This window comes from Capricornis sumatraensis, chromosome 9 (assembly GCF_032405125.1).
Source record: "Capricornis sumatraensis isolate serow.1 chromosome 9, serow.2, whole genome shotgun sequence".
Classification (NCBI taxonomy): domain Eukaryota; kingdom Metazoa; phylum Chordata; class Mammalia; order Artiodactyla; family Bovidae; genus Capricornis; species Capricornis sumatraensis.
In genome coordinates this window covers 39,944,984-39,970,449 of record NC_091077.1, presented here as the reverse complement: position 1 = coordinate 39,970,449, position 25,466 = coordinate 39,944,984, and the positions used below count along the sequence as shown (strand labels likewise).

At 39.6% G+C, this 25,466-nt stretch overlaps 1 protein-coding gene and 1 pseudogene across 1 annotated transcript; one reads left to right on the top strand and one right to left on the bottom strand.

The window, feature by feature from the left end:
* Positions 1–7,404: 7,404 nt before the first annotated feature.
* On the bottom strand, positions 7,405–8,697 carry LOC138085252 (UAP56-interacting factor-like; annotated as a pseudogene).
* An 8,376-nt stretch (positions 8,698–17,073) lies between these two features.
* Positions 17,074–18,006, top strand: LOC138086239 (olfactory receptor 2M3-like). The gene has a single exon (XM_068981036.1). The coding sequence runs from the start codon at positions 17,074–17,076 to the stop codon at positions 18,004–18,006; it is 933 nt and encodes a 310-aa protein (XP_068837137.1).
* The last annotated feature ends 7,460 nt before the right edge of the window (positions 18,007–25,466 follow it).

The window sequence follows — 25,466 nt, the reverse complement described above, 5'->3', positions numbered from 1 at the left end:
CTATTTCTGTGAAAATGCCATTGGAATTTTGATAGAATTTTCATTGAATTTGAAGATTGCTTTTAGCAGCATGGAAACTTAAACAATTTTAATTTTACTCATCTATGAGCAGGAAATATTTTTCTATTTATTTGTGTCTTGTTCAACTTCTCTCATCAACGTCTTATACTCTTCATTGTATAGGTCTTTTATATATTTGATTAAATTTATTCCTAGACTATTTTTATTATTTTTGAGGCATTTGTAAATGAAACCATTTTCTTAATATTTGATAGTTCATTACTTGTGTATGCAACAGATTTTCACATATTGATTTTGTATTCTGCAACTTTACTGAATTTGTTGGTTAGTTAATAGATATTTTTGGTGAAAAAAATCTGGAGGGTTTTTTAATATAATATATGTTATCTGCAAATAGTGATCATTTTTCTTCTTTTCCATTTGCATTACGTTTATTTCTTTTTCTTGTCTAAGTGCTGTAGCTAGGATTTCCAATGCTATGTAGAATAAAAGTGGCAAGAGTGAGCATTCTTGTCTTGTTCCTGATCTTAGAGGAAAAGCTCTGTATTTTCTCACTGTTGAGTATGATATTCACTGTAAGCTTGCTGTATATGGTCTCTATTACTTGAGTTACATGACGTCTATACTCACTGTTGAAAGTTTTTTTTCATAAATAGATGTTGAATTTTGTCAAATGCTCTTTCGGTGTCCACTGAGGTAACCATGTGATTTTTATGCTTAATTTTGTTAATGTGGTACATTGCCTCAATTTACTTCTGAATGTGGAGCCACCCTTGCATCCCTGGAATAAATCCCAATTGATCATGGTGTATGATCTTTGTCATGTATTGTTAAATTTGGTTCACCAATATTTTGTTGAGAATTTTTACATCTAAGTGCACTGGTGGTATTGATGTGTCATTTTCTTTCTTTTCACCATCTTTGTCTGGTTTTGTATCAAGGTAAGGCTGACCTGGTAAAATAAGTTGAAAGCATCCCCTTCTCTTCTGTTTTTTGGAAGAGTTTAAGAATTTTGGTATTAATTCTTCTTTGAATTTTGGTTTTGGACTCTTGTTTGCTCAGAGGGTTTTTGTTGTTGTTTTTTTTTTTGTAACAAAGGCAAGATTTTATATTTAAAAAGGAAATAAAATTACAGATGCATGCAGAACAAAAGTTTAAAATACCAAAGACATTTTGTTTGATGCACTTAATATCAATATTTGGAGGGATTTTTAAGATTTAAAAATAAGGCATTAATAATAGCTCTGTACAATAATATTTAAAAGAACAAGAAGATGAAAATATCTTTTTACCATATTTTCACAAACTGCTCTAAAGATAGAAAACTCATGCTCAGTTGTTTTTCCTTTGCTTTAACATAAGTTATCAATAATTCTAAACCAGTCTAAAATGTATTGTTCATGAATCAAATCTAAGCATTCATATTTGCAAAAATGTTTTGCAATGAGTCCTTGACCTACAGAGAGACTAGAGTTTACTTTCAGATTGTATGACTGGCTTCCAATAATCCCTTATCAGAAGACTTACAAGCAAAATACCAGATATTAAGGATCAGATTTAATTCTTTGGTATAAGCATGAAATGTTATTGATAGCTTTCCGTGACTAGCATAAACCAAGTAACTGAAGGACCTTGAAAGACAACAATGAAGTCTAGTATACCCTGCAATGCAGGCGGGAGCCATAACAATATTTTGTGTTTTAACAGGGAAAATCAACACAATGCATTGCAGGAAAACTAATACCTACTTAGAGGTTTTAACATTACAGCATATCAAAAATTAAGCTTCAAAATGACCAAACTTGTAAAATGTAGTTTGAATATTTTGCTGCATTTTGTTGCATTTTGCTGTATTTATACCATAACTTAAAATGTACAACTATCTGAGGACTTTTAGCACTAGCTTGGCACAACAAATTAACTCCTTCTAGCCCTCCAGAATGTGAGGGTGGAAAACCCTTTTCTCATCATAAATACCTGAACTTTACACAAGAAATCAGAAGCAAAGGTACAGAACAAGGTTATAATAATGTTAACTATTATCATTTTGCACTTTTTACCTTGTGACATATACATTTTTTAGAGTTGTATACTGTTTAACTAAAAAGGAACTAAAAAGCCACTTGATGAAAGTGAAAGAGGAGAGTGAAAAAGTTGGCTTAAAGCTCAACATTCAGAAAACGAAAATCATGGCATCCAGTCCCATCACTTCATGGGAAATAGATGGGGAAACACTGGAAACAGTGTCAGACTTTATTTTGGGGGGCTTCAAAATCACTGCAGATGGTGATTGCAGCCATGAAATTAAAAGATACTTACTCCTTGGAAGAAAAGTTATGACCAACCTAGATAGTATATTCAAAAGCAGAGACATTACTTTGCCATCTAGTCAAGGCTATGGTTTTTCCAGTAGTCATGTATGGATGTGAGAGTTGGACTGTGAAGAAGGCTGAGCGCTGAAGAATTGATGCTTTTGAACTGTGGTGTTGGAGAAGACTCTTGAGAGTCCCTTGGACTGCAAGGAGATCCAATCAGTCCATTCTGAAGGAGATCAACCCTGGGATTTCTTTGGAAGGAATGAGGCTAAAGCTGAAACTCCAGTACTTTGGCCACCTCATGTGAGGAGTTGACTCATTGGAAAAGACTCTGATGCTGGGAGGGATTGGAGCAGGAAGAGAAGGGGACGACAGAGGATGAGATGGCTGGATGGCATCACTGACTCGATGGACATGAGTCTGTGTGAACTCCGGGAGATGGTGATGGACAGGGAGGCCTGGCATGCTGCGATTCATGGGGTCGCAAAGAGTCGGACATGAATGAGTGACTGAACTGAACTGAACTGTTTAACTTAGTAAACTTAAAATTTAACTTTTTCAAATAAGAGGTCTAGGACTTTATGGCTAATTTTCCCATCAAAACGTCTAAGGGACTCAATCCATTTTAATTATAATTATTCCAAATATCATCTGAAGAACACTTTGGCCACACTAGACTCAAAACTACACTAAATCCAAACAGTACACCTATGACCTAGGTGTCAAAGTCTTCACCTCAGCTACCATCTTCCACCTGCTATTTTCTCTCCACACAAATTACCAGATTTTTACTCTGGATTTTCCTCCAATTAGGCTCTATCAGATAACTTTGTAAACACCATTTATGGCCTTCAAACACCACATTTTATTTTATTTTTAATTTATTTATTTTAATTGGAGGCTAAATTACTTTACAATATTGTAGTGGGTTGTGGCATACATTGACATGAATCAACCATGAATGTACATGTGTTCTCCATCTGGAACCCCCCTCCCACCTCCCTCCTCATTCTATCCCTCAGGGTCATCCCAGGACACCAGCCCTGAGCACCTTGTCTCACGCATTGAACCTGGACTGGCAATCTGTTTCACATACGATAATATACATGTTTCAATGCTATTCTCTCAAATCATCCCAACCTCGCCTTCTCCCAGACTCCAAAAGACTGTTCTATACATCTGTATCTCTTTTGCTGTCTTGATAAGGTCATCGTTACCATCTTTCTAAATTAAATATATATGTGTTAGTATACTGTATTGGTGTTTTTCGTTCTGACTTACTTCACTCTGTATAATAGGCTCCAGTTTCATGCACCTCATTAGAACTGATTCAAATGTATTCTTTTTAATGGCTGAGTAATATTGCATTGTGTATATGTACCACAGCTTTCTTATCCATTTGTCTATCGATGGACATCTAGGTTGCTTCCATGACCTGGCTATTATGAACAGTGCTGTGATGAACATTGGGGTACACGTGTCTCTTTCAGTTCTGGTTTCCTCAGTGTGTATGCCCAGAAGTGCGATTGCTGGGTCATATGGCAGTTCTATTTCCAGTTTTTTAAGGAATCTCCAAACTGTTCTCCATAGTGGCTGTACTAGTTTGCATTCCCACCAACAGTGTAAGAGGGTTTCCTTAATTTCTCCACACCCTCTCCAGCATTTATTGCTTGTAGACTTTTGGGTAGCAGCCATTCTGACCGGTGTGAGATGGTACCTCATTGTGGCTTTGATTTGCATTTCTCTGATAATGAGTGATATTGAGCATTTTTTCATGTGTTTGTTAGCCATCTGTATGTCTTCTTTGGAGAAATGTCTGTTTAGTTCTTTGGCCCATTTTTTGATTGGGTCGTTTATTTTTCTGAAATTGAGCTGCAGGAGTTGCTTGTATATTTTTGAGATTAATTCTTTGTCAGATGCTTAGTTTGTTATTATTTTTTCCCATTCTGAAGGCTGTCTTTTCACATTGCTTATAGTTTCCTTCGTTGTGCAAAAGCTTTTAAGTTTAATTAGGCCCCATTTGTTTATTTTTGCTTTTATTTCCATTACTGTAGGAGGTGGTTCATAGAGGATCCTGCTGTGATTTATGTCAGGGAGTGTTTTGCCTATGTTCTCCTCTAGGAGTTTTATAGTTTCTGGTCTTACATTTAGATCTTTAATCCATTTTGAGTTTGTTTTTGTGTATGGTGTTAGAAAGTGTTCTAGTTTCATTCTTTTACAAGTGGTTGACCAGTTTTCCCAGCACCACTTGTTAAAGAGATGGTCTTTTCTCCATTGTATATTCTTGCCTCTTTTGTCAAACATAAGGTGTCCATAGGTGTGTGGATTTATCTCTGGGCTTTCTATTTTGTTCCATTGATCTATATTTCTGTCTTTGTGCCAGAACCATACTGTCCTGATGACTGAAGCTTTGTAGTAGAGCCTGAAGTCAGGCAGGTTGATTCCTTAAGGTCCATTCTTCTTTCTCAAGATTGCTTTGGCTATTCGAGGTTTTTTGTATTTCCATACAAATTGTGAAATTGTTTGTTATAGTTCTGAGAAAAATAACATTGGTAGTTTTATAGGGATTGCATTGAATCTACAGATTGCTTTAGGTAGTATACTCATTTTCATTATAGTGATTCTTCCAATCCATGAGCATGGTATATTTCTCCATTTATTTGTGTCCTCTTTGAGTTCTTTCATCAGTGTTTTATAGTTTTCTATATATAAGCTTTTGTTTCTTTATGTAGATTTATTCATAAGTATTTTATTCCTTTCATTGCAATGGTGAATGGGATTGTTTCCTTAATTTCTCTTTCTGTTTTCTCATTGTTCGTGTATAGGAATGTCTGTGTGTTAATTTTATATTCTGCAACTTTACTATATTCATTGATTAGCTCTAGTAATTTTCTGGTGGAGTCTTTAGGGTTTTCTATGTAGAGGATCATGTCATCTGCAAACAGTGAGAGTTTTACTTCTTCTTTTCCAATCTGGATTCTTTTTATTTATTTTTCTTCTCTGATTGCTGTGCCTAAAACTTCCAAAATTATGTTGAATAGTAGCAGTGAGAGTGGGCACCCTTGTCTTGTTCCTGACTTTAGGGGAAATGCTTTCAATTTTTCACCATTGAGGATAATGTTTGCTGTGGGTTTGTCATATATAGCTTTTATTATGTTGAGGCATGTTCCTTCTATTCCTGTTTTCTGGAGGGTTTTCATCATAAATGGATGTTGAAATTTGTCAAAGCTTTCTCTGCATCTATTTAGATAATCATGTGGTTTTTACCTTTCAATTTGTTAATGTGGTATATTACATTGATTGATTTGTGGATATTGAAGAATCCTTGCATCCCTGGGATAAAGCCCAGTTGGTCATGATGTATGATCTTTTTAATATGTTGTTGGATTCTGTTTGCTAGGATTTTGTTAAGGATTTTTTGCATCTGTGTTCATCAGTGATATTAGCCTGTAAATTTCTTCCTTTTTTTTTTTTTTCCTTGTGTGGCATCTTTGTCAGGTTTTGGTATTAGGGTGATGGTGACCTCATAGAATGAGTTTGGAAGTTTACCTTCCTCTGCGATTTTCTGGAAGAGTTTGAGTAAGATAGGTGTTAGCTCTTCTCTAAGTTTTTGGTAGAATTCAGCTGTGAAGCCTTTTGGCCATGGGCTTTTGTTTGCTGGAAGATTTCTGATTACAGTTTCAATTTCTGTGCTTGTAATGGGCCTGTTAAGATTTTCTATTTCTTGCTGGTTCAGTTTTGGGAAGTTATACTTTTCTAAGAATTGTCCATTTCTTCCAAGTTGTCCATTTTATTGGCATATAGTTGCTGATAGTAGTCTCTTCTGATCCTTCGTATCCTTCTGTCTGTTGTGATTTCTCCATTTTAATTTCTAATTTTGTTGATTTGACTTTTTGTTTCTTGATGAATCTGGCTAATGGTTTGTCAATTTTATTTATCTTCTCAAAGAACCAGCTTTTAGCTTTGTTGATTTTTGCTAAGGTCTCTTTTGTTTCTTTTGCATTTATTTCTGCCCTAATTTTTAAATAATTTCTTTCCTTATGATAGCCCTCGTGCTCTTCATTTCTTCCTTTACTAGTCGCTTTAGGTGTAGAGTGGACTTCCCTGGTGGCTCAGAGGGTAAAAGCATCTGGCTACAATGCGGGACACCTGGGTTCAATCCCTGGGTCAGGAAGATACCCTGGAGAAGAAAATGGCAACCCACTCCAGTACTCTTGCCTGGAAAATCCCATGGACAGAAGAGCCTGGTGGCTGCAGTCTATGGGGTTGCAAAGAGTCAGACACGACTGAGCGAATTCACTTCACTTCACTTCATTTAGGTGTAGAGTTAGGTTATTTATTTGACTTTTTTCTTGTTTCTTGAGGTAAGCCTGTATTGTTATGAACCTTCCCTTTAGCACTGCTTTTACAGTGTCCCATAGGTTTTGAGTTGTTTCAAACATCACATTTTAAACTGAGGCTAATGCCTGAAGTCACATTTCTTGTTTTAAAAAGTTCAGCATTAAAGATTTACAACTCTGGAGGATTAACCTAATGTTATTTGAAAAATGAACCAAGTTACAAATATCCCCATAACTCTTAAACCCCAAACTGAAATTCTAATACTTTTTATATCCCTAATGAAGAAAAGACAACTGCAGTTATTACATGAACAGTATTAAAGTACAAGTGACAGCAACAAAGGGACCTACTTTAAATTTTGAAGACCAAGATTTACCATGGCAAGGTGTAAAAAATGGGCAAAGGTGATGAGATCCTAAATACTACTATCATAAAATAATCAATTTCTGTCTTTCCACCTTCTTTCTGCTACATGAGAAATCAAAACAGTCAAACAGAGAATTGTTCTGTCTGGACCAACCATGAAATCTTTAAGAACATATAGGTATAGTCCCTCTTATTCTTTCAGGGTATTATTTATACATGTTTAAAAAATACTTCAAAAACAAAAATGAGTTATTTAGCCTTGTGAATATTTTGAAATAAAGTTTCTTGAATTTCTGTGATGAACTCTTCAAGCAATTAAATTTTTAAGCATCATCATTTAAAAGTTCCTTTGACATGAGATCTATCCCATGGTTACAAAGCGGCTACCTCCTTTGTTGAAAGTGGCTCTCTGTTCCTTCAGGATCCCAAATGGCTCATTAAAAGTCATCCCCATCTGTTTTCCAACACTGTTTATTTCAAATTGTAGGGGGACACCTTTAGGAACTTTCTTTACATCAGATTGATCCCGTTTTGTCAAGAATGAGGGCACAGCAGTATGAGCTGATTGTGGTTTCTGAGTTACTGGGCACTGCGCTGCTCCTGGATTATCAATGGATACAGTCAAAATTCCTCCATTTGTGATAGAAGTTCTCTATTGATGAGTTCTCTTTGCTGCTACATCATCTAGCAGTTGTTCTGAGTTCAGCTGGGCCTGAACCTTCAGGCCTCTTCTGAAAAGAAAAGCTCCCTGACAAGTGTCTTTCTGATGACTTAATTTATTTCCACTCCTGGTAAAACCGGCTGGAATGTAATTTTTTCTATTTAACTGGTTAGGTCTGTGAGTGCTGCAACTGGTTATCCCTGCTCTATTCATTTAGTCTCAGAAGGTTTGCCTTGCTTTTTAATGTTGGAAATTATCGTTCTATATTCTTGTCACTTAGAGGTGATCAATTCATAGGACTAATTCTTTTTTGAATTCCAGTTGCTTTCCTAGATGCAAGGCCAGTGATAACTCCATAAGGACGTCTATTCCCAGGCATCACTCTTCTTCTACGGCTCAGACTATTCTTACCAAAACCAGAATTCCATTGATTAGTACTCTCATTCTGAATTGCCTGGCACCACTTTGCTGAAGTCTTCTATTTAATCTCAGGAAATTCTGCTTCTTTCCTTCCTTTAGATTCAATTTGATGATATCATCCTCAGTTCAGTTCAGTTGCTCAGTCGTGTCCGACTCTTTGCGACCCCATGAATCGCAGCATGCCAGGCCTCCCTGTCCATCACCATCTCCCAGAGTTCACTCAAACTTACGTCCATCGAGTCGGTGATGCCATCCAGCCATCTCATCCTCTGTCATCCCCTTCTCCTCCTGCCCCCAATCCCTCCCAGCATCAGAGTCTTTTCCAAAGAGTCAGCTCTTCGCATGAGGTGGCCAAAGTACTAGAGTTTCAGCTTTAGCATCATTCCTTCCAAAGAACACCCAGGACTGATCTCCTTTAGAATGGACTGGTTGGATCTCCTTGCAGTCCAAGGGACTCTCAAGAGTTTTCTCCAACACCACAGTTCCTAAAACATCAATTCTGTCCAGGTTTTCATTGCTGCGGGCTTTTGGCGGCGCTGTTGCTCCTATTAACTGGGTACTAAATCGGTTCATGGGAGAAAGCAATGGCACCCCACTCCAGTACTCTTGCCTGGAAACTCCCACGGACGGAGGAGCCTGGTGGGCTGCAGTCCATAGGATCGCTAAGAGTCGAACACGACTGAGCGACTTCACTTTCACTTTTCACTTTCACTCATTGGAGAAGGAAATGGCAACCCACTCCAGTGTTCTTGCCTGGAGAATCCCAGGGACGGGGGAGCCTGGTGGGCTGCCGTCTATAGGGTCGCTTAGAGTTGGACACGACTGAAGTGACTTAGCAGCAGCAGCAGCAAGTAGCTACACAGCTTCTTTATTTGTTTTGGTTTGCATCAGTTCAGTTCAGTTCTGTTCAGTCGCTCAGTCGTGTCCAACTCTTTGTGATCCCATGAATCCCAGCACGCCAGGCCTCCCTGTCCATCACCATCTCCCGGAGTTCACACAGACTCATGTCCATTGAGTCCGTGATGCCATCCAGCCATCCCATCCTCAGTTGTCCCCTTCTCCTACTGCCCCCAATCCCTCCCAGCATCAGAGTCTTTTCCAATGAGTTAACTCTTTGCATGAGGTGGCCAAAGTACTGGAGTTTCAGCTTTAGCATCATTCCTTCCAAAGAAATCCCAGGGCTGATCTCCTTCAGAATGGACTGGTTGGATCTCCTTGCAGTCCAAGGGACTCTCAAGAGTCTTCTCCAACACCACAGTTCAAAAGCATCAATTCTTCGGCGCTCAGCCTTCTTCACAGTCCAACTCTCACATCCATACATGACCACAGGAAACACCATAGCCTTGACTAGATGGACCTTAGTCGGCAAAGTAAGGTCCCTGCTTTTGAATATGCTATCTAGGTTGGTCATAACTTTTCTTCCAAGGAGTAAGCGTCTTTTAATTTCATGGCTGCAGTCACCATCTACAGTGATTTTGGAGCCCAAAAAAATAAAGTCTGACACTGTTTCCACTGTTTCCCCATCTATTTCCCATGAAATGATGGGACTGGATGTCATGATCTTCGTTTTCTGAATGTTGAGCTTTAAGCCAACTTTTTCACTCTCCTCTTTCACTTTCATCAAGAGGCTTTTCAGCTCCTCTTCACTTTCTGCCATAAGGGTGGTGTCATCTGCATATCTGAGGCTATTGATATTACTCCTGGCAATCTTGATACCAGCTTGTGTTTCTTGCAGTCCAGCATTTCTCATGATGTACTCTGCATATAAGTTAAATAAGCAGGGTGACAATATACAGCCTTGGCGTACACCTTTTCCTATTTGGAACCAGTCTGTTGTTCCATGCCCAGTTCTAACTGTTGCTTCCTGACCTACATACAGATTTCTCAAGAGGCAGGTTAGGTGGTCTGGTTAGTCTCTTATACGCAGCATATTGATGAGTCTTTTCTTATCGTATTTCACCCTTATTTACCTTAAGTGTTTTTTATTGTATCTCTTTGCGTAACTTTTTTTTAAAGCAACTCCTCTAGATATTGAACTATACACATAGCTTTTCAAAATCTACCAATATTAACATTTTATCCATATGAGTAAGTTAGAAAATTTATTTTTCCCTTTATGTCCCTTTATCCAATGCATTTTTAACTTAATTTTCTAAAGTATTTCCTATATTTATTGAGAACCACATTAGACAATGTAATATTTTTCTTCATCCTTCAAACATAATTTAGAAAACTAAAATATTTCTCATATTTTTGTTCTTTATTTTTTTTCCAAGAATCCTTATTTTATCATTTGTATTCTGTTTAGAAAAATTCTTTAAGTCATTTTTTTAGAGTAGATTTTCTCCCAACAAATTCTCTTAGTTTTCTTAAATTATTTCATTTCCTTTTCTTTACTAAAATATATTTTCAAAAGATATCAAATGACAGTTCTTTTCCTTTAGGACTTAAATACTGTTGTGTCTCTTCCTTCTGTCCATTACTGTTTCCTATAAGAAATTTGCTGTCAAAAGATTTGTCCCACTGTATGTAATATGTCCTTTCTCACTCACTACTTTAATTAATTTTCATTTTGTTTAATTTTCAGAAGTCTGGCTATGATGTCATTGCTTGGATTGCTTTGGGTTTATCTTGTTAGAGGTTTCTTCAACTTCTTAAAGCTCTAGGTTATTCATTTATTTATTTGCTACCTATAGTGAGTTTCTGTTTGCATACTTTTTCAGCTCCACCCTCCTTCATCTACTTTCTGGAACTTTGATCACATGATTGCTAGATCTTCTGTTACAGTGCAGACATGTCCTGAGGCTGTTCCTCTTTTCTTAGTCAATCTTCTTTATATTGTTCACATTAGGTACTCCCTCTTGTATTATCTTCAGATTCACTGATTCTTTTCTTTGTCTTCTCCTTTTTGTTCTTTAGTACAACCATTGGGTTTTAAATTTCAGATATTTTACTCTGAGTTCTAAAATTTTTCATGTTTTTCATTTTATCTTCTCTTTCTTTGTTGAGATCGTCTCTTTTTTATTTATCTTGAATGTATTTTAATTGCCTATGGAGGCATTTTTATAATAGTTGATTTAAGATCTTTCATGCATTTTGACATATCATCATTTCAATTTTGGCATCTGTTGTCTTCTCATTTAGTTTGAGTTTTTCCTGGATTTTTGATATAATGAATGATATTTGATCATAACTTGGGCATTTGGGATATTATAAGGCTGTGGTTTTCAGGCTTTAGTTTTTGTAGGTCTCCTCTAAGACTGTTCCACTGGATAAAAGGGGGTTTACCACCTCATTAGTGACAGGTGGGTATGGAAATACAATTTCTCCACTTAGTCTCTACTGACACCTAGGTGTTGTGGTGGGAGTAAATTATGTAGGTCTTTTTGATTGACATCTGTAATTACAATTAATTGTGTATAATTATGTGATGAATATTTTTGTTACTGCTAATTTCCTTTTCTTGTGCCTTCATGATGTTAATATAATTTCACCAGGTTTCTCATGATTATTGTTTATAAGATATGTCTTTCTCTATTCTTTCACTTTCCTATCTATTCTTTAGTTTTAAAGTGAGTTGCTTATAAAAAGTACCATATCATAGGCTCTTTTTATTTTTTAAACCTCTGGCTAAATATTCATTTCCATTGAAATGTTTAGTTCATTTATATTTATTGTAATTATTGCTCTGGTTGAATTGAAATCTAACATGTTTCTCCTTGTTTTCCACTTCTATCATCTGTTATTCATTTACAAAAATGATTTCTCCTATTGACATTCTTTGGGATTAATCAAAATTGGCATTCCATTTTTTCCCCTCACCTTTTAGGTATATCACTTTCTCTTATTTTTGGTTTTAAGTGGCTGTTGTAATATTTACAATATGCATCTTCCACAGTTTACTATCTGATTTAATTATGTATCAATTCAGGTATAATATAACAAATTTACAATTTTCTCTATCAAAACACTGGCTAACCCATGATTTAGAGCACTCTGTTTTCTGGCTCCATCCCTTCTGCCAACTAGCAGGAAATTTAATATTGCTGCAATACTCTTGCTGAGCTACAGTTCATAGTCTAAATTTATGAATATAGAGACCATTCATATTTTTTCCTGGAGAATTCCATGCTTGTAGGAAGATCCAGGAAGATCTTTCTTTCTTCTGTTAGTTATTTCTCTGTCTACTATTTGTCTTGGAGGGGAAGATAATACAATGCTCCCAAATATTCCACTTTTCTGTAATGATTATTTTGAGTGAAAGGAACTTGAAACACAGTGAAGGTAGGAAGAAGCCTTCTCTGAACTCCTGTTATGGGTCTATAAACATATCCTCCAAAACAAGTGTAGTTGTCATGAATCCCTTCCCCAGGAGTTTTAACACAAATGAAAATTTGACTCTCATCATGGGAAAAGACACTAGAAGTGATACCACATCCAGATGAACTTTGTCAGAAACTATCATATCTCCTGTCTACCCTTCTAAGTCCCATTTATCTTTCCTAAAAATCATGTGCTGCTGCTACTGCTGCTAAGTCACTTCAGTCGTGTCTGACTCTGTGCGACCCCATAGACGCCAGCCCACCAGGCTCCCCGGTGCCTGGGACCTCCAGGCAAGAATACTGGAGTGGGTTGTATTTTCCCTTAATTGGCTTATATCCTCTCTCCTTTTTGGCAGTTAAGATGGTGTTTAAGCCTGAATGCTAAGTCATCTCAGAGTTATGCACTTTCTTGGGTTATCTCCTATGTATACATTAGTTATGCATACATGTATGCTTAGTCATACATGTCATGCTTAGTCATGTCCAACTCTCCAGGGGAGCTCTCCAGGCTCCTCTGTCCATGGAATTCTCAGGCAAGACTATTGGAGTGGGTTGCTGTGCCCTCCTCCTGGGGATCTTCCTGACCCTGGGACTGAACCCATGTCTCCTGCTGCTCCTACATTAGCAGATAGGTTCTTTACCACTGCACCACCTGGGAAGATCTGCATACATTCATGGTAATATTTTTTTTTTCTTGTCTGTTTCTTTTTCTCTTGGTCTTTTATTACAAAAGTCAGTGAAGAACTCAGAAAGGTAGAGTGCCTGCCATAGAGTCTCTGCCAAAATGCAAGTGATCAGGACTGATTTCCTTGCTGTACCAAACTCTGAATAAGTAGCTTTTACTTTCCTCGTTTGACTGGTCCTCATTTAAATCCACAATGCTCAATAATTATTTGTTGAATGAACAACCAATAATTGAGTAGAAAAATTATAGGACATCAGTTGAATGCAAGATTTGCAGAAGAACTAACTAAGCTCTACTTCTCATTATTCACAATTAAATTCTCAGAAAGGAGCTAGACATTTGCTCTGATATTCTTTGGTGATCACATTGTCTCCCAGCCCCTATGGGTGATGTGAGGGTGAAGAACCCCGAGGGACGCATATGTGAATGTGTCAAGGGATGTCTCGTGTGTGCCTCCTCCCTTTGTTTAGGTGAGACTCAGGGGTATTTTTCAGATCCAGGGTTATGGGGAATAAATTTTGTCCTATAGCCATTTCATTAATTTTGGCTTCTTCCTTGAAGTAGAGTTTCTGTCCATCCCCTGGGGTCATTATGTACTGAATTGGGTCTCAAGATAGCTGCTCTCCAACTGAAGGTATAAACCTGGGATATGAGCTCATCAATTTTGTAAGAAGGAGAAGAATATCTTGGATAGTTAATTGTAAAATTTTTAGTTAGAGCTGTGGAGTTAGACGAGACTCTGTGTAAGAGTCTTTCTCAGATGACAGCTTGCTCTTGCATTGTTCTGAGGACTAGATCTTTGCCTACTTCTTAGGTCTGACCCATCTCTGCTATACTCCACTGGGTGGAGTAGAAGGTGAACTCTAGGGAACTGAATGGGTCTGGTAAGTGCTGAAGGGGGTGAGGGAAGACTAAACAGATGAGGGACAAAGGTGACTGGGAAGGGGAAGAAGTGGATCTGACTTCCAAGTTCAGTCTATAGAGTGTCAGGCTGGATACAAAGATACCTCCTTGTTGCCAAAGTCAGAGACTTGAAAGATGGTATTCTTAGTTTTCTTGAGCAAAATTGCTATCATTGCTTACTGTTCTCCAGTCTCTGGACTCAGTTCCAAAGTAGGAAGACAGACCTGTTGTGTCATTGCCTCAAATGTGCCCCCATCAGGCTGGCGTCCATGGCTATGCTTCATTCCTGCTTGTGCTGATCAGGAATCTACCTCCTTGAGCTATTCTCCGGCTCTCTTGGCTGGTATATCTCTGTAACTCACTCTGTCGTAGGATTTCCCTGTCTCCTGCCGTGATCTCCTGATTCTAGCCATTTATCTCATCTCTGCTAAGATGAAAATGGCATTGTGCAGGCACATTGACCTATACCAGTGTGTAAACCTATATTTCATTAGAATTACCTGGGGATCTTTCAAAAAAATCATATGATGAGACCCTATCCAGACCCAGTACCCATAGTCCCTGCAGTGGAACCAAGATGTACACATTTTTGAAAACATTCTCTTTAATGTCTTAGAGACAGACATGACATGACCCCAGTCATGACCACTGGATTTCAGGAATCTCATTCTTCCTATCTTTTCTATTCATAATTATCTTCCTAATGGAAACTGTTCTGATAGTCTTTGTTTCTCTTTGACATTCTTTTCAGTTTTTATTAGAGGGAATGCTTGAATTGCAATTGTGACATCAAACAAGACAGAAGCAGCACACTCCAGAAATGCGCCCCTGGAGACCCACCACTTGTGGTGTGAGCACTGACTATTTCTTTCTTGGTAAGTTCAGTGAGTGTCACTGACTCTTAGAACAGTTACTGGTTCTAACCAGTTTAGAGTCAACTGAGTTTAGGCACTAAAGAGACTGATGGACAACTGAGAGATAGTCATGTCCAAGTCCCTGCCCTCACATACCCCACAGTTCAAGTAATGGAGTAGGGTGAAGGGTTGGCATACTTCCAGAGAGGCATTTCTGAGGTTCTCTTGTGTATTTGACATGACACTGTTGTGTCACAACTCTGTTGCAGTGCCTGCTGTGTTGGGAAAATATAATTAAAAGCCAAGTCAGTCTCTTCCCCATTTTTAAAACCTATCCACAAAGGTAGAAGAGAAAGAAAACAGTTTGTTTTTTTAAAAATTATTTATGTATTTTATTTTTGGTCGTGCTGGATCTTTGTTGCTGCTCAGGCTTTGCTGTAGTTGTGGTGAGTGGGGGACAATCTCTCGTTGAGGTGCTCAGACTTCTTACAGAAATGGCTTCTTTTGTTGTGGAGCATGGTCTCTAGGGCATGTGGGATTCAGTAGATGTGGTTCCCAGGCTCTAGAGCACAGGCTCAATAGTTGTGGCACAAGGACTTAGTTGCTTCGCAATATATGGGCTCTTCCCAGGCTAGGGATGGAAAATTCTTTACCACTGAGCCATCAGGGAAGCCCAGAAAGCAGTTTTATTTTTGTATAAACATTAAGTCAGAATTTGATGTGTGTTTACAGGTAATCAGCTAAGAGGTTGCAAAGACAGAGGAATTTGAACCCTTTGTACAGCCAGGCAGTGACTACTCATTACTTGCATGCTCTCAAGATAAACAACAATAGTCCTCAAGGAAGAGGAATTGACAGCACCATTTGTCACATGGAGTTCATTCTAGATTCACCTGGTAATTGGTGTGACTCTCTGTGTTTGTCACTTGTCTTCATCCAAAGGAAATACCAAGTTCTCACATGTTATGACAAGAGATAGTTCTGCAGCTTGGAGCAAGGTGCCTGCTGAAGTTAGGGTCCTGCCTGCCTGCAGAGCCTGGGAGGTAAGGACTCTATCTTTTTTGACAATAATGTTTCCAAGAATTGGGTTCTAAGTTCTTAAGAAAATATTTTTATTTTACTCTTAAAATGTTTACATACATTTCAGAGAGATGAGGAACTTACAAGTATACATTTTCTAAGCAATTGCTAAGTAAAGTGAGGATAGGACTCTATCCCTTTATTTTCAATTTATAAATATAAATTACATTTACAGCTGTCACCCCTTTCCCACATCCTTCTCTCTTTCTCTCTATCCCCAATACTCACTTTCTCCAAATCAGAGAAGAAGAAATTTTCTTCCACCTGTCTAGTTTCTGGCTGGTGTAGGAACTAAATTGACATGAGACAGATCCACAGGAGAAAGTCAAATAAAGGTTTAAGAACATGCATACCTGAGAGAGACTCAGAAAATCTGAGTAACTCACCAAAAGGGCTAAAACCCTCATTTTAAGTACCATCTTCAGCTTTCAAGACAAAGTAGGATGTTGAGGGTAGTAGTTTGGGACTTCAAAGGGGAGGAAGGTGATGGACATGGGGATGAAAAACCAAAATTTGGTAAATAAATGTTTGCTGGGCCATGCTGGGACAGAGCAGACTCTGCCCACAGTTTCCCCCACACATACACTCTAAATCCATGTTCTTTGCAGATCTCTCTGATGATAGATCTATTCCGGGATGAGTCTTTTAGTGAAATTCTTTTAAGCGCTTAGGGGGAAGGTTAAAGCTTCTTCTTTAGTCTTTTAGGTCATGATTGTTTTCAGTTTGAAATAATCCAAATGCCAAAGTGACATTTTGGGGTGACAAATTTTATTCCCCTATATCTTCTTAAATCTATATTCTCTTTCCCCAAATCTCTAGGTATTCACTTGCTAATTAAAAGTTCTGTGTCTCCCTTGCATTCTCTGACCTTCCCCCACTGGGGGCCTGCTTCCTAGTCTTTCAAGAGAAATAAGCTCAAATCCTGGAGACAATGGAGAGGAGATGGATTTTCACTGTAGGAGGAAAGGATGGGGCTAAGACAGAGGGTTGAGCACTGTCCTTTAAAAGAAACCAGAAGAACTTATTTTCCTTGTACAATGGAGATGCCAGGTTAGTCATTGTGTTCTTATGTTTGCTCATTTATTTTTTTCTTAGGCTGAAGGCCATGGACGTATGGAACCATACCTCCCTGTCAGATTTCATCCTTTTGGGTCTGTTCAGCTACTCACCGTATGACTTCTTGCTTTTTACCCTTGTCCTCCTGGCCTCTGCTGCTTCTCTGACTGGCAACATCCTCTTCCTCCTGCTCATACAAGCTGACAGGTGCCTGCACACTCCCATGTACTTTTTTCTTAGTCAGGTCTCCATCATGGACCTGACCATGATGGGCACAGTGGTGCCCAAGATGGCAGCCAACTTCCTCTCGGGAAGTAAGTTCATCTCTCGGGGTGGCTGTGCCACTCAGGTCTTCCTAGTGGTCATGGTAGGAAGTGCTGAGTGCTTCCTCCTGGCAGTCATGGCCTATGACAGGTATGTGGCTGTCTGTCTCCCTCTGCGGTACCCTGTGCTCATGAACTGGAAGGCCTGCTGTGTGATGGCCCTTGCATCCTGGATGGTTGGAGTGACTGACAGTGTAGTTTATGTGGGCATGGTCTTCAGCTTCCCCTACTGTGGCTCTCTCCAGGTGGACCACTTCTTCTGTGAGGTCCCCACCCTGTTGCGGCTCTCCTGTGCAGACACCTCGCTTTTTCAGGACCTCATCTATGCTTGCTGTGTAGTCATGATGCTGCTGCCCCTAGGGGTCGTTGTAGCTTCCTATGCCCGGATCCTCATGGCTGTAGTTAACATGCCCTCCACCGAGGGGAAACAGAAGGCGCTGACTACTTGCTCCTCGCACCTGACTGTGGTGGGTCTTTACTATGGGGGTGGCCTATTTAACTACATGCAGAAAGCTTCCGCTAGGACGCCAGCAGAAGACAGAGCCATCTCCACCTTCTACACCATCATTGCTCCGATGCTCAACCCACTCATTTACAGCCTGAGGAACAGGGAGGTAATGAGGGCCTTTAAGAAGGTCCTGGGGACATGGAGAATGTAGCCATGCCCACCCTTCTGAGGCTTCCTCTCTTGTTCTGTTCCTTCTTCCAGAAGCTCAGATATTCTTGTGGCTCATCCTCCTCTGTACCCCTCAGCCCCTTCAGGCTGGTTGGGGTGAGGCTATGAGCTGAGTAGCCTCACCTGAAAGCATTTGGATCGAAGATGTCAAGGAAACATGGTAGTTATCAGTTTCACAATGAGTCTTTCCTCCATGAACATTCCTATTTCCATGCAGTGAAGGCTCATAAATACATTTTTGCCTTTTCCCCAGAATTGCCAGGGACAGTCTTTCTTCTGATCTGCATGCTAAAAGTGAGCAAGGAGTGAGAACTGATTTAGAACTCACTGTCCACTGAAATGTGGTACATAGGTCAGAGGTAAAGTCTGACAGGTAGGAGCTGAGCAACCTGGACAATGTTATTTCTTTCTCTGAGTTTCACTTTATCATCTGTACCATCATAGCTACCAGTAAAGTCCAGTGTTTTCTGGCACTAACTACTAGTTACTTATTATAATACAAACTCCATTTCAGTCTATCTTATGTTAGTAAGCAATGTAAAGAGTTTTGTGCCTTCTTGAAATTGTACATTAAATATGCCAAAGTATCAAATCTCAGAAACAGCCAGAACATTTTTATAGTCTGTCTGTCAGTATAACATTGCAGACGAAACAGAAGACACAAAGGTTTTTGCAGTCAGGTTATTTGGGGATCTACTAGTCAAAGTATTATGGCTCTAGCAACAGTCCTTCTAAAGATTATTCAGGGTTGATTTCCTTTGGGATCCACCGGTTGGATCTCCTTGCTGTCCAAGGGACTGTCAAGAGTCTTCTGTAGCACCACAATTCAATTGCACGAACTTTTCAGCACACAACTTTCTCTATGATCCAACTCTCACATTCTTACATGACTACTGGAAAAACCATAGCTTTGACTATACAGACCTTTGTCGGCAAAGTAATGTCTCTACATTTTAGTACGCTGTCTAGTTTTGTCATAGCTTTTCTTCCAAGGAGCAAGTGTCTTTTAATTTCATGGCTGCAGCCACCATCTGCAATGACTTTGGAGCCCAAGAAAATAAAATTTGTCACTGCTTCCACGTTTTCCCCTCCTATTTGCCATTAAGTGATGAGACCAGATGTCATGATCTTAGTTTTTTGAATGCTGAGTTTTAAGCCAATTTTTTCACTCTTCTCTTTCACCCTCATCAAGACACTCTTTAGTTCCTCTTCACTTTCAGCCATTAAAGTGGTATCAGTGTGCATATCTGAGGTTGTTGATATTTCTCTTGGCAATCTTGATTCCAGCTTGTGCTTTATCCAGCCCAGCATTTTGCATGATGTACTCTGCATAGAAGTTAAATAAGCAGGATGACAATATACTGTGTTGTACTCCTTTCCCAGTTTGGAACCAGTCATTTGTTCCATGTAATGTTATAACTGATGCTTCTTAACCCACATACAAGTTTCTCAGCAGACAGGTCAGGTGGTCTGGTTTTCCCATCTCTTTAAGAATTTTCCACAGTTTGTTGTGACCCACATAGTCAAAGGCTTTAGTGTAGTCAATGAAGCAGAAGTTGATGTTTTCCTGGAACTCCCTTGCTTTCTTCATGATCCAACGAATGTTGGCAATTTGTTCTCTGGCTGCTCTGCCTCTTTGCAACTCAGCTTATACATCTGGAATTTCTCCATTCAGGTATTGCTGAAGCCTAGGATTTTGAGCATAACCTTGCTAGCATGTGAAATCAACTCAATTGTTCAGTAGTTTGAACATTCTTTGTCATTGCCCTTCTTTGGGATTGAAATGAAAACAGATCTTTCCAGTTCTGTGGCCATTGCTGTTTTTACAAATTTGCTGACATATCAAATGAAGCACTTTAACAGCATCATGTTTCAGGATTTAAAAAATCTCAGCTGGGATTCCATCACCTCCACTAGCTTTGTTCAAAGTAATTCTTCCTAAGGCCCACTTGACTTCACACTCCAGGATGTCTTGCTTTAGGTGAGTGACCACACCATCGTGGTTTTCCAGGTCATTAAGACCTTTTTTGTATAGTTCTTCTGGGTATTCTTGCTGTCTTTTCTTAATGTCTTCTGCTTCTATTAGGTCCCTACCATTTCTGTCCTTTATCATGCCCATCCTTACATGGAATGTTCCCTTGATATCTCCAGTTTTCCTGAAGAGATCTCTAGTCTTTCCCATCCTATTGTTTTCCTCTATTTCTTTGCATTGTTCAATTAAGAAGGCCTTCTTATCTCTTCTTGCTATTCTCTGGAACTCTGTATTCAGTTGGATATATCTTTCCCTTTCTCCCTAGTCTTTCACTTCTCTTCTTTCCTCAGCTATTTATAAGGACTCCTCAGACAACCATTTTACCTTTTTGCGTTTCTTTTTCTTGGAGACAGTTTTGGTCACCACCTACTGTATAATGTTATGAATCTCTGCCCATAGTTCTTCAGGCACTCTGTCTACCAGATCTAATCTCTTGAACCTATTCATCACTTCTACTGTATAATCATAAGAGATCTGAACCAGGTCACATTTGAATGGCCTAGTGGTTTTCCCTACTTTCTTTAATTTAAGTCTAAATTTTGCAATAAGGAGCTCGTGATCTAAGCCACAGTCAGCTCCAGATTTTGTTTTTACTGACTGTATAGAATTTCTCCATCTCTGGCTGCAAAGAATATAATCAATTTGATTTCAATATTGACCATTTGCTGATGTCCATGTGTAGAGTTGTCTCTTGAGTTGTTGAAAAAGAATGTTTACTATAACCAGCGTATTCTTTAGACAGAACTTTTTTAGTATTTGCCCTGCTTCATTCTGTACTCCAAGGCCAAACTTGCCTGTTTTTCCAGATATCTCTTGACTTCCTACTTTTGCCTTTCAATCTCCTATGATGAAAAGGACATCTTTTTCTTCTTAGAACCAGTCAACTTCAGCTTCTTTGGCATCAGTGGTTGGGGAATAGTTCAATTACTATGATGTTGAATGGTTTGCCTTGGAAACAAACCAAGATCATTCTGTTGTTTTTCAGACTGCACCCAAGCACTGCATTTTAGACTTCATTTTCTGTGAGGGCTGCTCCATTTCTTCTAAGGGATCCTTGTCCATAATAGTAGATTTAACGGTCATCTGAACTAAATTCTCCCATTCCTGTCCTTTTTAGTTCACTGATTCCTATAAGATATCAGTGTTCAATCTTGCCATCTGCTATTTCACCACATCCAGTTTACCTTGATTCATGGACCTAATATTCCAGTTTCCTATGTAATATTGTTCTTTACAGCATCAGACTTTACTTTCACCACCAGACACATCCACAACTGAGCATCTTTTCTGCTTTGGCCCAGCTACTTCATTCTCTCTGGAGCTATTAGTAATTGCCCTCTGCTCTTTCCCAGTAGCATGGTGGACACCTTCTGACCTGGGGGCTCATCTTCCAGTATCACATATTTTTGCCTTTTCATACTGTCCACGGGGTTATCCAGCCAAGAATGTTGGAGTAGTTTGCCATTCCCTCCTCCAGTGGACCATGATTTTCCAGAGAACTGTTCACTGTGATCCATCCCATCCATTTTGGATGGCCTTACATGGCATGACTCATAGCTTCATAGAGTTATACAAGTGTCTTTGCTATGACAAGGCTGTGACCCCTGTCTGGGGCTAAAATGCAGTGTACCTGACAGACAGTTGGTTCCCTGGGGGCTGCCTGGCATCCTAAAGCAGGTAAACACATCTCCATCTACCAGGGCCAGGCATAGGGCAGGCTGGGCAATTCTCCAGCAGGAGGTGCCCTCTGACTCAGTCTGGAAGGCAGAGATGGGGGTGGAGACCCAGGTTGGGGTCCCTGCCTCCTCCTCCCTGGGGCCCTGAGCTTTGTCCACATGTGAGTGCCTGGGGGCTTCCACCTCTTCCACCTCTGCTGACCTCTACTGGAACTGAGACTGCAGCTTCACTGAAGGGTGATATTCTTTTAGACAGAGAGTCTTAAGTGTTCATTTATGGGTGATTAGGTGGAGATTAAAGTATCAGGCAGTATCCAGGTACCAGGGACCAGGGGGAAACTTCTTAATATTTGTTGTCTGGTTTCACCTCAGTCTTAACTGTAGAGAACTGACAAGACAGTACAGTGGTAAGAATTTGGCTTCTATATGTCCCTCATCTTATTTCCTTCATGTTTTCCAAGTAGAATCCTGGATCCCATTATCTCTTTGATTTTTTAAAAATTATTCATTTGTTTGTTTATTTTTTTATTTTTGCAGTTGAATGTGGTATCCATATGTGTGGGTTTGGAAGCATTTTTCCTGTATTGACTAAAAAGATGCACAGTGTGAGAGTTGTAAGTTAAATTTTATTTGGCCTAAAATGGGGACTTCAGCCTGGAAGACAGCACCTCAGATAGCTCTGAGAGACTGCTCCAAACAGGTAGTAGGGGAAGGTCAATAAAAAAAAAGATTTTGGTGAAGAGTGAGTACAATGCAATCAAGCACTCATTTTGCAAAAGGTTTTCTGCTAGTCAGGAGGACCTGATGTCACCATGAAGTGCTTTTCTAGATATGAGCAGATGCAAGGATGGAGATCTTGAAGTCAGTTCCTAAAAACGTATATCTAAAGACCTGTTTCACCATATTCCTTGGAGCACAGAGTGCCTCATTCACCATGCTGAACTGCCTTGAGGGCATGTCGAAGGTCAACAGCTGCAACAGCACTGGATTCAATCTCTAGAGGCCGATGGCAAACTCTTGACAAGTACCAATTTGTAGTTGACACCTGCTTGGTATTCCCTTACCTTCCTTGATCTCTGCCTGTTTTGATTGTTGTTCAGTTATTAAGTCATTTCTGACACTTTGTGACCCCATGGACTACAGCACAACAGGCTGCTCTGTCCCTCACTGTCTCTTGGAGTTTGGTCAAATTCATGTCCATGGAATTGATGTTGCTATCTAACCATCTCCTCCTCTGCCACCCCATTCACCTTTTGTCTTCAGTCTTTTCCAGCATCAGGGTCTTTTCCATTTTGTGGCTCTTTGAATCAGGTGACGGAAGTACTAGAGCTTCAGCAACAGTCCTTCAAATGACTATTCAGGGTTGATTTCCTTTAGGATTGACTAGTTTGATCTCCTTGCAGTCCAAATGACTCTCAAGAGTCTTTTCCAACACTGCAGTTTGAAAGCATCAGTTCTTTGGTATTCAGTCTTTTTTATGGTCCAACTCTCACATCCATACATGATTAGCAATGGAAAAACCATTGCTTTGATTATACAGAGCTTTTAATTTGGGGAAATTCTTGGCCTTAATTGCTTCAATTGTTTCTTGTGTTTCTTCTCTTTGTATTTCCATTATGAGTATGTTGCAACTTCTTTCGTTATCTCACATTTCTGAGATAGCCTGTTTTTTTAAATCTGTCTTTTTTGTTAAATTTTCCGTTGTTTCTATTGTTTTTGCAGGGAAGAGCCAACTTTGACTCCATGTTGGATCTGTTTCTTTGGCTTTAGTCTTTGTTTTTCATTGCTTTTTGTTATTATAATCATACATAATAGCCTGCCTCAGGGAACCATGCCCCTCTACCTGACTGTTCAACTAAAGTTCCTTTGTTAGAGAGAATCTGACCAAGCCCACCTGTGAAAGATGGCAGAATAGAAGAAATATATCCCCTTCTAGTGGCTCAGATGGTAAAGCGTCTGCCTACAATGTGGGAGACCCAGGTTCAATCGGGAAGATTCCCCTGGAGAAGGAAATGGCAACCCATTCCAATATTCTTGCCTGGAAAATCCCATGGACAGAAGAGCCTGGTAGGCTACAGTCCATGGGGTCGCAAACAGTCGGACACGACTGAGCGACTTTCTTTCTTTCTTTCTTCTATTTAGCAAGGTAAATGGCCTTTTTCTTTACTTCTCATCTCTCTCTCTGTTCTGTGAAAGAAACTGGAATCCAGACCCCTATAAGATAGCTCTTTTGAGACATTAGTCTGCCATCTTGGTGATCCAGCTTTCCAAATAAAGTCTTATTTCTTGCCTCAACTCCTCACCTCTGATCTATTGACTTGTGTGGCAAGCAGAGTGAGCCTGGACACAGTAACATTGTCATATCCTGAAGAGCAGAGATTCTTTCCTCAGCTGTATGTAGTCTAGTAATGAGACCATCAAAGTCAGGGGTCCCCACCTCTCGGGCCATGTACCAGTACTGGTCCATAGCTTGTTAGGAACTGGATTGCCAAGTAGGAGGTAAGCAGCGGGTAAGCAAGTAAAGCTTCACCCATATTTGCAGCTACTCCCTATCTCTCCCACTATCACCTGAGCTCTGCCTCCTGTCAGATCAGTGGCAGTATAGATTCTCATAGTGTTGTAGCCATGCATTCCAGGAAACAAACTCACTCAGAAGGACAATGCAGATAGTGGAGTGCAGTATATTACACCAGCAGGCCCAAGACAGAGTCTCCTCTTAGCCAAGGACCCCGACCAGTTTTTGTGACAACCTTATATACCCCAAGTGTACTTGCTCAAACCCACCTCCCCAGATTTCTTGAAACTAGTCTGGACAAGGTAAAAGAGAGATACGATCAAAGTTAACCCATGATTCATGCATCATAAGCCTAGATAGCTAAACAGTGGACATTTATCAATAAGCCTGTGGTCATATCCTGATAAACATAATGGAATTTATGACTTTGTTCTGTTACAGAGATAATTAGCATATTCTTTCAGATGGAGAGTCTGAGTACACAAGTCCTGAGGCTCCGGGGGTTCTGGTTTTCCATTGGTATGCCATTTCTATAGATACCAGACACAAGTTCAGAGTCCATTGGGAAGGTGACCATGCATGTAGCCTAATGTTCACAGTCTGCCCTGAGATGGAGTCCAGCTCTGTTTCCTTCTTCAATAGGAGTGTGATCACACTGTGAACTGTGCATGCAAGGAAGATGTGTGCTTTTAAACCATCCCTCTCCCATTGTGCATGGGAAAACTGCCCTCCATGTAACCATCCCTAGAACCAAAAAGTTGGGGGCTGCTATCAAAGGCATTCTTCCTTTCTGGTAGCATTTTTGAACTCTAGTATTTATTTTTAATTCTTAGAATTTCCATCTCTCTGCTTACACATTACTCATCGGTTTGCTCTCACATGTTGTCTACTTTTTCCTTCAGAGCCCTTAGCATACTTTATTTATATATTTATTTAGCTACCCCAGGTCTTAGTTGTGGCTTGTGGGATATAGTTCCCTGATCAGGGATCCAACCTGGGCTCCCTGCATTGCCAGTGTAGAGTCTTAATCACTAGACCACCAGGGAAGTCATAGCATCCTAATCATAGCTGCTTCAAATTGCTCTGAAAATTCCAATGTCCCTGCCATATCTGAGTCTGGTTCTGGTCCTTGCTGTCTCTCTTCAAACTGTCTATTTTACATTTTGGTACAACTTGAAAATTTTTGTTGAAAGTCACACATGATATACTGGGTAAAAGGA